Source organism: Somniosus microcephalus, chromosome 3, assembly GCF_052327205.1.
Source record: "Somniosus microcephalus isolate GS21.2 chromosome 3, FLI_Smic_1.0, whole genome shotgun sequence".
NCBI lineage: Eukaryota > Metazoa > Chordata > Chondrichthyes > Squaliformes > Somniosidae > Somniosus > Somniosus microcephalus.
In genome coordinates this window covers 286,329,595-286,345,494 of record NC_140989.1, presented here as the reverse complement: position 1 = coordinate 286,345,494, position 15,900 = coordinate 286,329,595, and the positions used below count along the sequence as shown (strand labels likewise).

The following is a 15,900-nucleotide window of genomic DNA, read 5'->3' as shown; positions in this document are numbered from 1 at the left end:
CCTTCCTCAGTTTTTCTCTTCCCTTCTTCTGGCTTCTGCTCAGTACCTCCCTACAGTGGCGCAACTGAGAGCAGGAACTCAGCATAGTGAAGGTATTGAACCTGCTTCATATTCAATAATGGTATGTATTGGTACATGATCGCAGGATCAGTTTTTATTGTTACTTATATAACTCCGTAACGATGGGCAAATGAAACCAAGAGTAAATCTAGGGTGAAACGGCAATGGGGGGAATTTTAATTCTCCGCTCGGCGGTAACAGAGCAAGCGAGCAGTAACAATGGAGTGGCTTCATTTTGCGCTCTGTTCCCACCAATTTCATATTTTAATGCTCCTGGTTTAGCAGCGAATGAGATCCACTGGACTTGGGTAGATGCCTCGTGAATGAATACAAATCCAGGTCTCATGACATCAATGGGGCCCTGATCACGTTTTAACCCAGGCCTGAGCGAGAAAGTTGCTGTCAGGATGAAGAGGCTGTCAGGACGAAGAGGCCCTCCAAGGTTAGCTAAAAACTTTCCTTTGTGGGGCCATGAGGAGCAGGATTGTTCCTCCAGGCCCCACAAAGGAAAGCCATGGCCTTGCCTACTCTGGATCCTCCCCTCTATCCTCCCAAAACCTGCTCCCCGCAACTTACCTGGTTGCCGGTGAGTCTTCCTTTGGTGCTGGCTGCCCAAACATCCGCTCCGGCGCCTGACAGTCAGCTGCTGCTTTCTGCCCGTTTTGTGTGGGCAACTGACTGGTGGCATGCAGCTGAGGTCCATGAGTTAAAATATCCCAGGGTCTGCAAGTGCCCACCTCCCACCTGTCCAAAATACGCTGGCGATTAAAAACCACCACGTGATTGTTTTCCAATGTAACACACTGTCTGTAATTGTGTTTCTGTTTGTAACCAGCTGTTTAATTCAGAATGATCTCAGAACTAGAGGATATAAATCAAAAAACTAGAAAGCCCCAGAGGCCATAGTGATCAGAAATGTTTCTCATTTCATGTCTAGTCTGTGCAGATGCTGGTGTCGGCCAGGGCAGTGCTAACTACAGCATTAGCCCCGGTGCCCCAGGTGAAAAGAAAAATTGACCAGGGACCCCTGTTGGGAAGTATGCATCTGTGGCTGTCTGATGAGGACAGTATTTGGCTCAGCTGTAATATCTCCACAGTCAAATGGCCTGCTGACACTTAGGTCGTGATTTTATCATCGGTGTCGGGATGGTGGCGGGTGAGCTGGTTTCCGGGTTCCAGTCACGATCCTGGCTGTAGCCGCTCTGTCAAAGGGATTTTCCCTTGATTGGCCTAGTGAAGTCCGCCCTGCGGGCTTCCCGGCCAATTAACAGGAAGCGGGTCTGATGACATGACATCAGCCGGTTTCCTTAAAGGGACCACGGCCACATTGAGTTTGACAGTTGTTCTGTCAGTGTTTGACAGCACTGAGATGTTGCAAACACTGACAAGCACTGCACAAAGGTGGACGCTTGCACCCAGACTCTCAAATGACTCCCTCCATATGCTTATGGAAGGAGTCACAGCATGCAGGGAGGTTTTCTTCCCTTCCAAGGGCAGAAGATACCTCCCCAGGACACCAACGCAGCCTGGTTGCACATTGCACAGGAGGGCAAAAGCAGGGATGTCATCAGGAGTCCCTGGCTGCAGTGGCGCCAACTTTCAATGATCTCAGTGGATCATGAAACGTTACCGCAAAACCACACTCAAACTCACCCTGTTGTGCCACTCAACACATCCCCATCACTCTGCCTTCCATACCCTCTCCTGCACATCATTACTCACACTAACTTAGCTTGCACCTTCACCCATTCCTTTCTATCTACATTATCACTTCCCCATCTCACTAGCCACCCTTCACACTCGCCCTCCTACTGCAAGCATACCAACTAACAACACAAAAGGGTAGGCACTTGAGCGGTTTAGCCAATGTCCATGTGAAGTTTCTGGTAATGTGTTGTCATACAGTGAAATCTATTTTTCCAACACTACCCCTTATTGGACAGATCTGAGCGCACCTTGAGAAGTGTCTTGCTGAGTTCCAGTGAATGTTCAGACATAACTTCCACCCACCACCCCCCCCCCCCCCCCCCCCGCTATAGTGATGAGTGTGCATGGGATGGCTTGGACATTAAAGGGATGCTTCATGGTGCTGGCGTAGGATGGTGTCAACCTGGCGCATCATGTGGCAGCCAGGGTTAACAGCGTCAAGTGAAGTAAATCTGGCCATGGTGATGTCATCGCTGACCTCCCGGGCAGCAATGTTGTCAGAGACTGATGCCCTGTGTCCTGTGCAGCATCAGGTGATGGCGGAGAAGTCTGGTGATGTTGGTGTTGGGGCTGATCCTGGAAAGATTCAGAGGACCAAGGTCTGATTTTTTTCAAGGGCACCGATGTTGCTGCAATAGATGGCAGCTGCAGGTGAGATGACAGAAGCGATCTGTCAATGGTGAGAGAGGTTGTTCCAATGAGGTGGCACTGGACACAGTTGCCTCTAAACACTTGCAAGCTAAAGAAATCTCTATATGTATTACAAATGAAGTAACCAACAGTTTCTGCACTCTGAAACTGACCATCTGCAACATGGCATCCTTTACACCACTTCCACAGCTGTCAGCTTATCAGAAACATCAGAGCAGACTCCAATCACACCAGGGTGAGCTGGCGTGTTCCCCGAGCAGTGGGTAACCCATGGGGGAGTCCGTAAAATTGGAAGGAAGCCTCAAAATAGTATTAATTTGGTTCTTAACAAGCCATTTAATGAGCTCAATTGTGTCCCCTGCCGCTTGGTGTCGAGTCAGTTCTCCGCTGACAGACCCGACACCTGGGAAACTCGCATGGAGGCGGGTTGACGGCGGGTTTCCTACCCGCTGTCAATCTTTGCTATTTTGACAGTGGACTGAGCGCCAGCAAAATTCCGGCGTTACTGTTAAAGCAGGACCTCAAAGTTTGTAATCTCTGGATTACTCCCAGTGCCACACGCTAGTGAGTATAGGAATAGAAGGATAGAGCAGATGAAAAGTTGTTGCAGGAGGGAGGGCTTTAGTTTCCTGGATCACTGAGTCTGCTTCTGGGGAAGGTGGGACCTGTACAAGTTGGACGGGTTGCAACTGAACCTGAACAGGACCACATCCTTGCGGGGAGGTTTGCTGGTACTGTTGGGGGGGGCGGTTTAAACTAACTGCAGGGGGATGGGATACGGAGTGGAGCTATAGTAGGGGGTGATGCACAGCCAAATATAGAGGAAAAAACAAGTCAGCCTGGAAGGCAGAGCAAATATGTAACGGCACAAGGGAGTATGGCAAGGCGGGATGGCATTTATTTTAATGTAAGGAGTCTTGCGAGTAAGGCAGATGAATTGAAGGTGTTGATGAACACATGGAGTACAATATTGTTGCTATCACAGAGACATGGTTGAGGGAGGGGCAGGACTGGCAGCTCAATATTCCGGGGTATAGAATCTTCAGGCGAGACAGAGGGGGGTGTAAAAGAGGGGGTGTCGCAATATTAATCAAGGAGTCAATTACTGCTGTAAGGAGGGATGATATCTTGGCAAGTTCCTCTAATGAGGCTATATGGGTAGAACTTAAAAACAAAAAGGGGGCAAGCACTTTTCTGGGAGTGCACTATAGGCCCCCAAACAGCCAGGGGGAGATAGAGGAACAAATATGTAGGCAAATCTGAGAAGTGTAGAAATAATAGGGTAATAATAGGGGATTTCAACTTCCCCAATATTAACTGGGATAATCAGAGTGTGAAAGGCTTAGAGGGTGCTGAATTCTTAAAGTGCATCCAGGAGAGCTTTTTGAGCCAGCATGTAGAAAGTCCTACAAGAGAGGGGGCGGTACTGGACCTAATTCTAGGGAATGTAGCCGGGCAAGTGATAGAAGTGTCAGTGGGAGAACATTTTGGTGACAGTGACCATAATTCGGTGAGATTTAAGGTAGTCATGGAAAAGGACAAAGATGGACAGGAAATAAAGGTTCTAAATTGGGGGAAGGCCGATTTTAATATGATAAGGCAGGATCTGGCCAAAGTGGACTGGGATCAGCTACTTGTAGGAAAATCCACATCAGAGCAGTGGGAGTCTTTCAGAAAGGAAATGGAGAGAGTACAATGCCAACATGTTCCCGTAAAGGTCAAGGGTGGGACCAACAAGCCCAGGGAACCCTGGATGTCAAGGGATATACAAGAATGGATTTGGAAAAAAGGGAGGCTTTTGGCAGATACAAAGGACTAAAAACAGTGGAAGCCTCAGGAGTATAGAAAGTGCAGGGGGTACTTAAAAAAGAAATTAGGAGAGTGAAGAGGGGGCATGAAAAAACACTGGTGGGCAAAATAAAGGAAAATCCCAAGGTGTTTTATAAGTATATTCAGGGAAAGAGTAGGGCACATTAGGGACCAAAGTGGCAATCTGTGTAGAGCCGGAAGATGTAGATGAGGTTTTAAATGAATATTTTGCATCTGTGTTCACTATGGAGAAGGCCGATGTAGGCATAGAAATCAGGCAAGGGGATTGTGATATACTTGGAACAAATTAGCATTGAGAGGGAGGAGGTACTAGCAGTTTTAGCGGGCTTAAAAGTGGATAAATCCCCAGGCCCAGACGAGATGTATCCCAGGCTGCTATGTGAGGCAAGGGAGGAGATTGCAGGGGCTCTGACACAAATTTTCAGAACCTCTCTGGCCACAGGGGAGGTGCCAGAGGACTGGAGGACAGCTAACATAGTACCATTATTCAAGAAGGATAGTAGGGATAAACCAAGGAATTACAGGCCAATGAGCCTAACATCAGTGGTAGGGAAATTATTGGGAAAAATTCTGAGGGACAGAATTAGTCTCCACTTGGAGAGACAAGGATAGTCAGCATGGCTTTGTCAGGGGGAGATCATATCTAACCGATTTGATTGAATTTTTCGAGGAGGTGACTAGGTGTGTGGATGAGGGTAATGCAGTTGATGTAAGGACTTCAGTAAGGCTTTTGACAAAGTCCCACGTGGGAGACTGGTCAAGAAGGTAAGAGCCCATGGGATCCAGGGCAATTTGGCACATTGGATCCAAAATTGGCTTAGTGGCAGGAGGCAGAGGGTCATGGTCGAAGGTTGGTTTTGTGACTGGAAACCTGTGTCCAGTGGGGTACTGCAGGGATCGGTGCTGGGTCCTTTGTTGTTTGTAGTGTACATTAATGATTTAGATATGAATGTAGGAGGTATGATCAGTAAGTTCGCAGATGACACAAAAATTGGTGGAGTGGTAAATAGCGAGGAGGGAAGCCTTAGGCTACAGGACGATATAGACGGGTTGGTCAGATGGACAGAACAGTGGCAAATGGAATTTAACCCTGAAAAGTGTGAGGTGATGCATTTTGGGCGGACTAACAAGGCAAGGGAATACACAATGAATGGTAGGACCCTAGGAAGGACAGAGGATCAGAGGGACCTTTGTGCACATGTACATCGATCCCTGAAGGCAGCAGGACAGGTAGATAAGGTGGTTAAAAAGACATATGGGATACTTGCCTTCATTAGCTGAGGCATAGAATATAAGAGCAGGGAGCTTATGATGGAGCTGTACAAAATGCTAGTTAGACCACAGCTGGAATACTGTGTGCAGTTCTGGTCGCCACACTATAGGAAGGATGTTTGTGTATTTTGAATGTGTATTAAATTGTCCCACATGGGATACCGTAGTGGTGATTTGCAATGCACTATGGGAAATGTAGTGCATTGAGTGAAGAAGCACATTGTAAATAAAATGGCCGTTAACTAAACTCTCCACCCCGGAGTCCTCCTTATAATTGTTACATAGGTAAGGGTATAAAACCCCTTGAGACACAGCAAAACTGGTGACGAGGACGATGGACTTGCGCATCCCTTTGCACTGGAATCGGTGATGTTTAAAGTAAGAAGTTCCTGTCTTTTCTTAATGGCGCGCCCACAGTTTAGTGCTGATGCAATCGCCTCGTAAAGGTGGCGGTTCGTGTGTTACACAAATAAGAAGGGGGAGAGTAACGATACAGTGAAACGAAGTGGAGGAAAAGGACTGTAAAAAATGTTTTTTTTTTATAAAGTGGAGGAAAGGGACTGAAGAAAAAAAAAACAAAATGGCTATGCTAAGCGGAGCGTTTGGACCATTTGATGAAATGGCGGAGCAATGGAGTGCTTATACAAAGCATTTCGGATTTTTCGTGACTGCAAATGGCATTAAAGATGACGTGAAAGTGGCGACGTTCCTCAGTGTGATCGGAGCAAAAACATTTGGCTTGTTACGGAGTTTGATGCACCCGGTTAAGCCCGACGCTAAGACATATGATCAGATTGTGGAAGTTTTGGAAACACATTTCGCACCCAAGCCGTTGCTGTTTGCCGAGAGGTTCAGGTTTCACAAACGAAACCAAGGGGAGGGTGAGTCCATAGCCGAATATGTTGCATTGCTAAAGAAACTAACTGAGCATTGTGAGTTTGGTGAAACTCTAAATGACACTGTCCGTGTGTGTGGATTAAGATGTGAAGCAACACAGAAGCGCTTGCTCACGACTGACAAACTGACACTTAAATCAGCAGTGGAGCTTGCTGTGTCTATGGAGTTAGCAGCTAAAGATGCACAGCTGTTGGGGGCTGCAACAAGAGTGCACAGGGTAGCAGCTACACCAGATAAGCATGCAAGGGGCGCCAGAGAGTGTTACAGATGTGGAAGGTCAGGTCATCAGCCATCTGACTGCTGGTGTAAAGACCTGACCTGTCGGAAATGTGAAAAGAAAGGACACATTGAACGTGTGTGTAAAGGGCAAAGCAAACAATCCTACACAGAGACGCACAAAAACAAACAAGGAAACACATCCAACTGGCATTTTAAAAAGAAAAACCTACACATGGTGAAACAAGAACAGGAAGACAGTGACACAGACTCTGATGGGGAGCTGAATCTCCACGTGTTAACGGTGAATGGAGGCTCATCAGGCTATGGAGTCACTCCACTACTAGAGGGAATACCGGTCAAAATGGAGCTGGATACGGGGGCCGCTGTCTCCTTGATTTCAGAGAAGCTATTCAAAGAAAAACTGAACCACCTATCACTGACGCCGGCCAAGCTCATCTTAAAGACCTACACTGGGGAAACAGTCCCAATGCTGGGTAAGACGGAGGTCAAGGTGGAGTTTAATGGACAAACCGTGATGCTGCCAGTTTGCGTGGTCAAGGGTGACTATCCATCCCTGATGGGCAGACCATGGTTGGAGAAAATTCAGCTGGATTGGAAAAAAGTGAATGCGGTGTCAGTCGAAGAGGCGGGGCTAGCGGCAGTGTTGACAAAGCATGCGGCTGTCTTTGACGGAGAATTGGAGAGTATGAAGGGGATTACGGTCAAACTCAAGGTGAAGCCTGACAGCCAGCCACGATTCCTGAAGGCCAGGAACGTTCCCTACGCCCTCAGACCAAAGGTGGAGGCTGACCTGGAGCGTCTGGTCAAGATAGGGGTCCTGGTGCCGGTTTCGCACAGTGAGTGGGCCACGCCCGTGGTACCAGTGATGAAGAGTGACGACGCGGTTCGCTTATGTGGAGATTTCAAAGTAACTGAATCCTGTGCTCTCAGCTGAACAGTACCCCCTCCCCATCATTGAAGATCTTTTCGTGGGTCTAGCAGGCGGTCAGAAGTTTAGCAAGATTGATCTATGCCAAGCCTACTTGCAGATGCATGTAGAAGAGGACTCACAGAAGTACCTCACCATCACCACCCACAAGGGCCTCTACAGGTACTGCCGCCTACCCTTTGGTATAACGTCAGCACCAGCATTGCTTCAGCGGGCTATGGACCAGATCTTAAGCGGCATTCCAGGGGTACAATGTTATCTCGACGATATCCTTGTCACAGGAAAGGACGACAATGAGCATCTGCAGAACCTGACGAAGACGCTGGGAAGACTTCAAGAATATGGTTTACGCGTTCGCAAGGACAAATGCGAATTTTTCAAGCCATCAGTGGAGTACCTAGGCCATGTCATCGACGCGGACGGCCTACACACAGCACCGTCGAAAGTGAAAGCCATTGCCGACGCTCCTGCACCTACAAATGTCAGCCAGCTGCGGTCATTCTTGGGTCTCCTGAACTATTACGGAAGTTTATTCCACAGCTGGTATCACTGTTGAAGCCATTACATGAGTTGCTGTGTCAGGGCAAGGCCTGGGCGTGGACGAAGGAGTGCGAAGCTGCATTCAAGAAAGCCAAAGCAGCTTTGACTGACCCCAGTGTTGACGCACTTTGACCCGTCGTTGCAGATTCAGCTGGCCTGTGACGCGTCGCCTTATGGCGTCGGCGCGGTCGTGTCCCACATCTTTTCCTCAGGCGAAGAGAAGCCAATTGCATTCACGTCAAGGTCCCTGAGCAAGGCGGAGGTGAAATACCCGCAGATCGAAAAAGAGGCTTTGGGCATCATCTTTGGAATCAAAAAGTTCCATCACTACTTTTCGGAAGGAAATTCACCTTGCTGACGGATCATCGTCCTCTGACATTGATTTTTGGTCCACACACCGGAATACCCTCCCTGGCAGCGTGCAGGATGCAGCGCTGGGCACTGATGTTAAGCGCTCGCAATTACAACATCAAATACCAGAGGTCAGCAGCACACGGCAATGCGAATGGATTGTCAAGACTTCCGCTGCCTGTGCCCTCTGAAGGATGTGAGCAGAAGATTTTCTACTTTAACATGGTGAGCGATGCCCCTGTCACGGCCCGGCAGGTCAAGAAAGAGACCAGAGTGGACCCTACGCTATCAAAGGTGCTGGATCGGGTGATGCGAGGAGACGGATCACAGGTGTCAGACGCACCATCTGAGCTCCTACCTTACCTGTCAAGAGGGAAGTTGTCTGTCACGTCAGGATGCCTCCTTTGGGGCATGCGAGTGATCATACCACCAAAGCTGCGGAAACATGTCCTCAACGAGCTGCACGCAGGACATTGTGGTATTGTCCGGATGAAGGAGCTGGCACGAAGCTACTTCTGGTGGCCCGGTCTGGATCATGAAATTGAAGTTGAAGCGCAATCATGCCCATCATGCGAGACAACCAGGGATACGCCAAGAGCAGCGCCACTGCATCCATGGGAATGGCCGGCGACACCGTGGCAACGGATCCACCTGGACTTCGCGGGACCAGTGGAAGGAGCGATGTTCCTGGTCGCGGTGGACTCCCATTCCAAATGGCCGGAGGTTGCAGTAATGTCCACTACCACTACGGAGAAAACCATTGAGACAGAGATGTTCGGGCGATTTGGTCTGCCGGAGCAGATCGTAACCGACAATGGAACACAGTTCACATCCCAGGAGATGGAGTTCCTCAAGAGCAATGGAATCCAGCACATGTTCTCCATGCCTTATCCATCCACGAGTGGATTGGCGGAGAGATTTGTCAGAACGCTGAAACGCGCGTTGAAAGCGGCTAGAAGTGATGCTCCTCTAAAGCAGCGCCTGAATGCTTGCTGAAATACCGAAACACGCCTCATGCTACGACTAGAGCATCTCCTGCTTACCTACTCGTGGGAAGGCAGCTACGGACACACCATGACCTGCTGAGGCCAACGTCCACAGAAGCAGTGGTGCACGCCAATCAGCAGGATCAAGTCAGCAGACGAGCTCAGAGGTCCAAAGAACGACACTTTTTGTGGTGGGGGGCAAAGTCCTCGCGCGTAACGACACCCAACCGGAGCGGTGGGTCCCGGCTACGGTCATTCAAAAGACAGGCCCCGTTTCATACCGAGTCCGCACCGGAGATGACCGAACATGGAGACGGCATGTAGACCAGTTACTGCCAAGACAGTCGCCACAGGTAACCCAAGAAACAGAGGATCAAGGACCTGCTGGGGGCTCCAGCAGGGACTGGTCATCCAACCCTGAGACGGTGGCACCATCCACTCTTGTGCCATCGAGGGAGGAAGCCATGCCTGCAGGGTCATGGGAGAGCCAGCCAGAGCCTGCTCCTGAGACTAGGCGTTACCCCCAAAAGAAAGGCAGCCTCCAGAGCGCCTTAGTTACAGTTAGTGCTAACCTGTGTGCATGGGGCAGAATAATCCCCAGGGTTAGCGGAATGTAGAGGCAGTTTACCCTCTCTTCCAAAGTTATAGTCATTTTCAGTTATTCTGTTTTGTGGACATTCTATTTTAAGGGGGAGGAAATATGTTGTGTATTTTGAATGTGTATTAGAATTGTCCCACATGGGATACCGTAGTGGTGATAACCCAAATAGCAGAGCACTTAGAAAGCAGTGACAGGATCGGACAAAGTCAACATGGATTTACAAAAGGTAAATCATGCTTGACTAATCTACTGGAATTTTTTGAGGATGTAACTGGTAAAATATATAAGGGAGAACCAGTGGATGTGGTGTATTTGGACTTTCAGAAGGCTTTTGATAAGGTCCCACATAAGAGATTAGCGTGCAAAATTAAGGCACATGGGATTGGGGGCAAGGTATTGACTTGGATAGAGAACTGGTTGGCGGACAGAAAGGAAAGAGTTGGAATAAACGGGTCGTTTTCTGAGTGGCAGGCAGTGACTTGTGGGGTACCGCTAGGATCGATCCTAGGACCCCAGCTGTTCACAATATATATTAATGATCTGGACGAGGGAATTGGATGTAATATCTCCAAATTTGCAGATGACACAAAGCTGGGTGGGAGGGTAAGCTGTGAGGAGGATGTTGTGAAATTCCAGTACGATTTGGACAGGTTGGGTGATTGGGCAGAAACATGGTAAATGCACTATAATGTGGATAAATGTGAGGTTATCCACTTTGGTGGCAAAAACAGGAAGGCAGATTATTATTTGAATGGCAATAGATTGGTAGAAGGGGAAGTGCAAAGAGACCTGGGTGTTTTTGTGCACAAGTCGCTGAAGGTAAGCATGCAAGTGCAGCAGGTGGTTAAGAAAGCAAATGGTATGTTGGCCTTTGTAGCAAGAGGGTTCGAGTACAGGAACAAGGATGTCTTGCTACAGTTGTACAGGGCCTTGGTGAGACCACACCTTCAGTATTGTGTGCAGTTTTGGTCGCCTTACCTGAGGAAGGACGTTCTTGCCATGGAAGGAGTACAGCGAAGATTCACCAGGCTGATACCTGGGATGGCAGGAATGATGTATGAGGAGAGATTGTGTCGATTGGGCTTATACTCACTGGAGTTTAGAAGATTGAGAGGGGATCTCATCGAAACCTATAAAATTCTGTCAGGCCTGGACAGACTAGATGCAGGAAGGATGTTTTTGATGGCCGGGGAGTCCAGAACCAGGGGTCATAGTCTAAGGATAAGGGGTAAGCCATTTAGGACAGAGATGAGGAGGAATTTATTCACCCAGAGAGTGGTGAACCTGTGGAATTCTCTGCCACAGAGGGCGGTGGAGGCCAGTTCATTAAATATATTCAATAAAGAGTTGGATATATTTCTTAAGGCTAAAGGGATCATCAAGGGATATGGGGAGAAAGCAGGGACAGGGTACTGAATTTGGATGATCAGCCATGATCTCATTGAATGGCAGAGCAGGCTCGAAGGGCCGAATGGCCTACTCCTGCTCCTATCTTCTATGTTTCTATTTGCAATGCACTATGGGAAATGTAGTGCATTGAGTGAAGAAGCACATTGTAAATAAAATGGCCGTCAACTAAACTCTCCACCCCGGAGTCGTCCTCAATTGTTATATAGGTAAGGGTATAAAACCCCTTGAGACACAACAGATGTGATTACATTGGAGAGGGTGCAGAGGAGATTCACCAGGATGTTACCTGGGCTGGAGCGCTTCAGCTATGAAGAGAGACTGGACAGGCTGGGGTTGTTTTCCTTAGAGCAGAGAAGGCTGAGGGGGAACCTGATTGAGGTGTACAAAATTATGAGGGCCATAGATAGGGTAGATAGAAAGGAACTTTTCCCCTTTAGTAGAGTGGTCAATAACCAGGGGGCATAGTTTCAAGGTAAGGGGCAGGAGGTTTAGATGGGATTTGAGGAAAAACGTTTTCATCCAGAGGGTGGCTGGAATCTGGAACTCACTGCCTGAAAGGGTGGTAGAGGCAAGAGCCCTCACAACATTCAAGAAGCATTTAGATGAGCACTTGAAACGCCATAGCATACAAGGCTACGGACCAAGTGCTGGAAAATGGGATTAGAATAGACAGGGCTTGATGGTTGGCACGGACATGATGGGCCGAAGGGCCTCTTTCTGTGCTGTATGACTCGATTAAAGCTCAAACATGAATAATGGCTACTTGACCAAGGTCTTGGAAGCCATGGAACTGTATATCCCCATAACGGATTCAACACCTTAAGAAGAGAAAGGAAGTAATTTTAAAAAAGAAACCCTAACCCGAGCACAGGATTCGCTTACTATCCTGCGATTACCCTTTAAGCTGGAACTGTGAAATTATGTCAAGGAAGACCACAAGTTAAGAATGTATAATATAGGTTGTAAAATCTTTCCTTGATTTACTTTGGTGGAATAGGGAACAACTTTTCAACAGAGGTGAAATGGGTTGAATCATTGATGGAGGGGATTGCATATGATCTGTCGAAGGAAGAGCTTTAATCGGCTAAATTGCCTTTTCTCACTTATGTTTTCTTACATATTCTTATGCAATGTTTAACTAAATTTTCCTCTATTTGGTCTGATACCAGGTGGCAGGGGGATGAAACTGATCATGGAATATCTTCCTGCTGGAAGCCTTAAAGAATATCTTCCGCGTTCTAAACATAAAGTGACTTTCAAAAGCCAAATTCAATATGCATTGCAAATTTGCAAGGTAAGTGATCTTCATTTAATAAGTTGTACACCTCAGTAACTAAGTAATTCAGCTTTATAGTAAAAACATAGATGATGATGACTGTATCTGGACCAAATAATAAATTCCCATTAGTAATTTATATTGAGTTTGACCACAGAGCATAATTAGCATTTCATATTCTTTCTAATGCTCTGCTGCCTGCTATAAATTGTTTTTAAAATTCACAATTACCAGCCCCCCCCACCCTAAGACTTTATTTTTTTGCTCCAACTGTGGGGCCATAACAGCCGTCCCAATCCTGTCCTCCCCACCAACCACACAATTACTTTCAAACAGGAACTATTGGAAGGCAATTGGGAACACAAACCCTGGCTGATTTCCACTCCCCCCCCCCCCCCCCCCCCCCCTTCTGCAAAGATGAGAAGCACAAATTTTTAATCAGTGCTCTGGCTAAGATCAGCTAATCCAGTACATATCCGTACCACACCATACAGCTTGGAGAGAGCCGTCACGTTGAGGTTTAATAAACAATGTTGTTGACCAAGAATCATATTGAAAAATTGCATGAAAGTGTGTATTGTTTTTACTTCATACAGATATCCTCTTTGTGCTGCCTCTTCATTGATAGTTACAGATTGTCACTCAAGCCAGTCTGCAATCAGTCTCTGTTGTTTTCAGTCATTCCACTCTAGGATGCACAAGGCAACTCCCTATAAATAATATCACTCATAAAAATAGCAGGGACATAGAATGAGCCTGGCAGGCCTCCCTTGCAGGTAATAAAATAAGAAAAGCATCAGTCAAGAATGTCAAGTGTAGATTTATTTTTAACCATTGTGGGAGATGTGAACTAGAGGCTATGCAATTCCCTGTGGGGAGCAGGCAGGGTGGGGTGGGTGTGGGAGAAAAAAAATCAGGACAATCCACTCACAGGTGACTCTCTCACCTCTTAAATTATGACCAATTGAAAGTAACATTGGTGAGGTCTGCCAGAATGTAATTTGTCTGCCAACTTAGCTGTATTTGGCACTGAGGGTGAGGAGTCTGGAGATTAGGACAACATACAAGGTTCTTGGGCTGTATTACTTGAACACAGACTTTAACACAATAATGAGAATTACAAACTATTTTAGGGAATGGAGTACCTGGGATCTCTGCAGTATGTTCATCGAGATTTAGCTGCAAGAAATGTTCTTGTTGAAAATGAAAACCGGGTGAAAATTGGAGACTTTGGACTAACGAAAGCCATCCAGACAAACAAGGAGTATTACAAAGTGCAAGATGATTTGGACAGTCCTGTGTTTTGGTAAGAGTTGAAGCCAGTCATTTTTCTGCTCATCAAGGTGTGGGATGTTATCAAATAAGACTTCCTGAGGCTCTGCATGGGGCACGGAGACTCACAGGCAGTAGGGAGGGCTCATGGAATTGGCTTCATTGTCATGTCTTTTATTTTCTGACAGCCAATTTACCAGCCTCTGTGGGCCTCATTTAAATTGACGAATGTAAATTTATGTCCCTCCCAAGAACTGTCAACTGTTCTTGGGAGGGACACCCAAGACATGCAGGTCGCCCGCTTGAAATGGGTGCACCAGTAATCCTGGGCCTGGCATGGTCAAATAGGTGTCCATGGGTAGGTAGGTGTTTTGATTCTCCAATTTATTTTGTCTTTTTGGTAAATGATACTGCATTTTGTCCCAGGCCTTAGTTCATCTTGTTGGAAACTTTGGCTTCTGTTTTTGCTGGCAGTACTTTTAAGTATTCTTGATTGCTGTCAGCATTTAAATAGCACTGCACAAAGTGATGCATGGGCACTCTGCTGGTTTCCAAACATGCTGGATTTTTACAGATGAGGAAGAGCAGTTGCTGAGGGGCCATTAGTGGAGGGGCAATGACACCTAAAGCAATCTGTCTGCACCTATCACAACTGTGAGGCTAGCATTTGCCAATCCCTCAACATATCCTGTACATGTCAAAGGAGACCATTCTTCATCTCCCTTCCCATCTTTCCATGGGTTGCCATTCAAATGCACCATCTGCTGTAGGATGACTTGTAGACAACATCAGAGTCAGAAACATTTCTTCCCAGTGAACTGGACACTGCATGAAGCTTTCATGTTACTATAACATGCCTAGCCACCCCAGGGGTAGGTGTCATATCAGGCACTCTGAAGTAGATACCTGTATCATGCAAGTGGCAGATACTGGGCTAACAACAGATGGTAGACTGCCCCAGAGTGCGAGAGTCACTGATGGTACCCAGGTGGCCATCACGGTTCTTCAATCAACCTTATTGCCTACATGCAAAGCAAGGAATATGCAAACAGTTAATGTTCAGACAGCATTTGGCCACAGAAATATTATGCACATCAATGGCTGTTATGTAGGAAGTAGCCACATGGCCACCTGTAACCAACTGTGGTTTTACATTTGATAGAAAAAGAAACATGGTTGGGGTTGGGGAAACCAGAGCTAACGCAGCCATGACTACTGACCACACTACCCGATGCAAAAAGTAGATGGAAAAGTGTTCCGTTCTCTATCACGGACATCCAGGGGAATTTATAATGGGGAACAAAGAAATGGCAGACCAATTAAATACATACTTTGGTTCTGTCTTCACAAAGGAGGACACAAATAACCTCCCAGAGATGTCGGGGAACATAGGGTCTAATGAAAGGGAGTATTTGTAGGGAAATGGTGTTAGGGAAATTGACGGGATTGAAGGCCGATAAATCCCCAGGGCCTGATAATCTACATCCTAGGGTACTTAAGGAAGTGGCCCTGGAAATAGTAGATGCATTGCTGGTCATCTTCCAAAATTCTATAGACTCTGGAACAGTACCCATGGATTGGCGGGTAGCTAATGTTACCCCACTATTCAAAAAAGGTGGTAGAGAGAAAACGGGGAATTACAGACCGGTAAGCCTGACATCGGTAGTGGGGAAAATGCTAGAGTCCATTATAAAAGATGTAATAGCAGAGCACTTGGAAAACAGTGACAGGATCGGACAAAGTCAACATGGATTTACAAAAGGTAAATCGTGCTTGACTAATCTACTGGAATTTTTTGAGGATGTAACTGGTAAAATAGATAAGGGAGAACCAGTGGATGTGGTGTATTTGGACTTTCAAAAGGCTTTCGATAAGGTCC

At 46.9% G+C, this 15,900-nt stretch overlaps 1 protein-coding gene across 3 annotated transcripts in view; it reads left to right on the top strand.

Moving 5' to 3' along the window:
* jak1 (Janus kinase 1) overlaps positions 1–15,900 on the top strand; it is a 175,067-nt gene that overhangs the window by 146,895 nt on the left and 12,272 nt on the right. For all 3 annotated transcript variants that reach the window (XM_085982698.1, XM_085982699.1, XM_085982700.1), the window contains exons 20-21: positions 12,643–12,767; positions 13,883–14,055. In XM_085982698.1, coding sequence (XP_085838824.1) covers positions 12,643–12,767; positions 13,883–14,055 — 298 coding nt within the window. The remainder of the gene's footprint in view (positions 1–12,642; positions 12,768–13,882; positions 14,056–15,900) is intronic.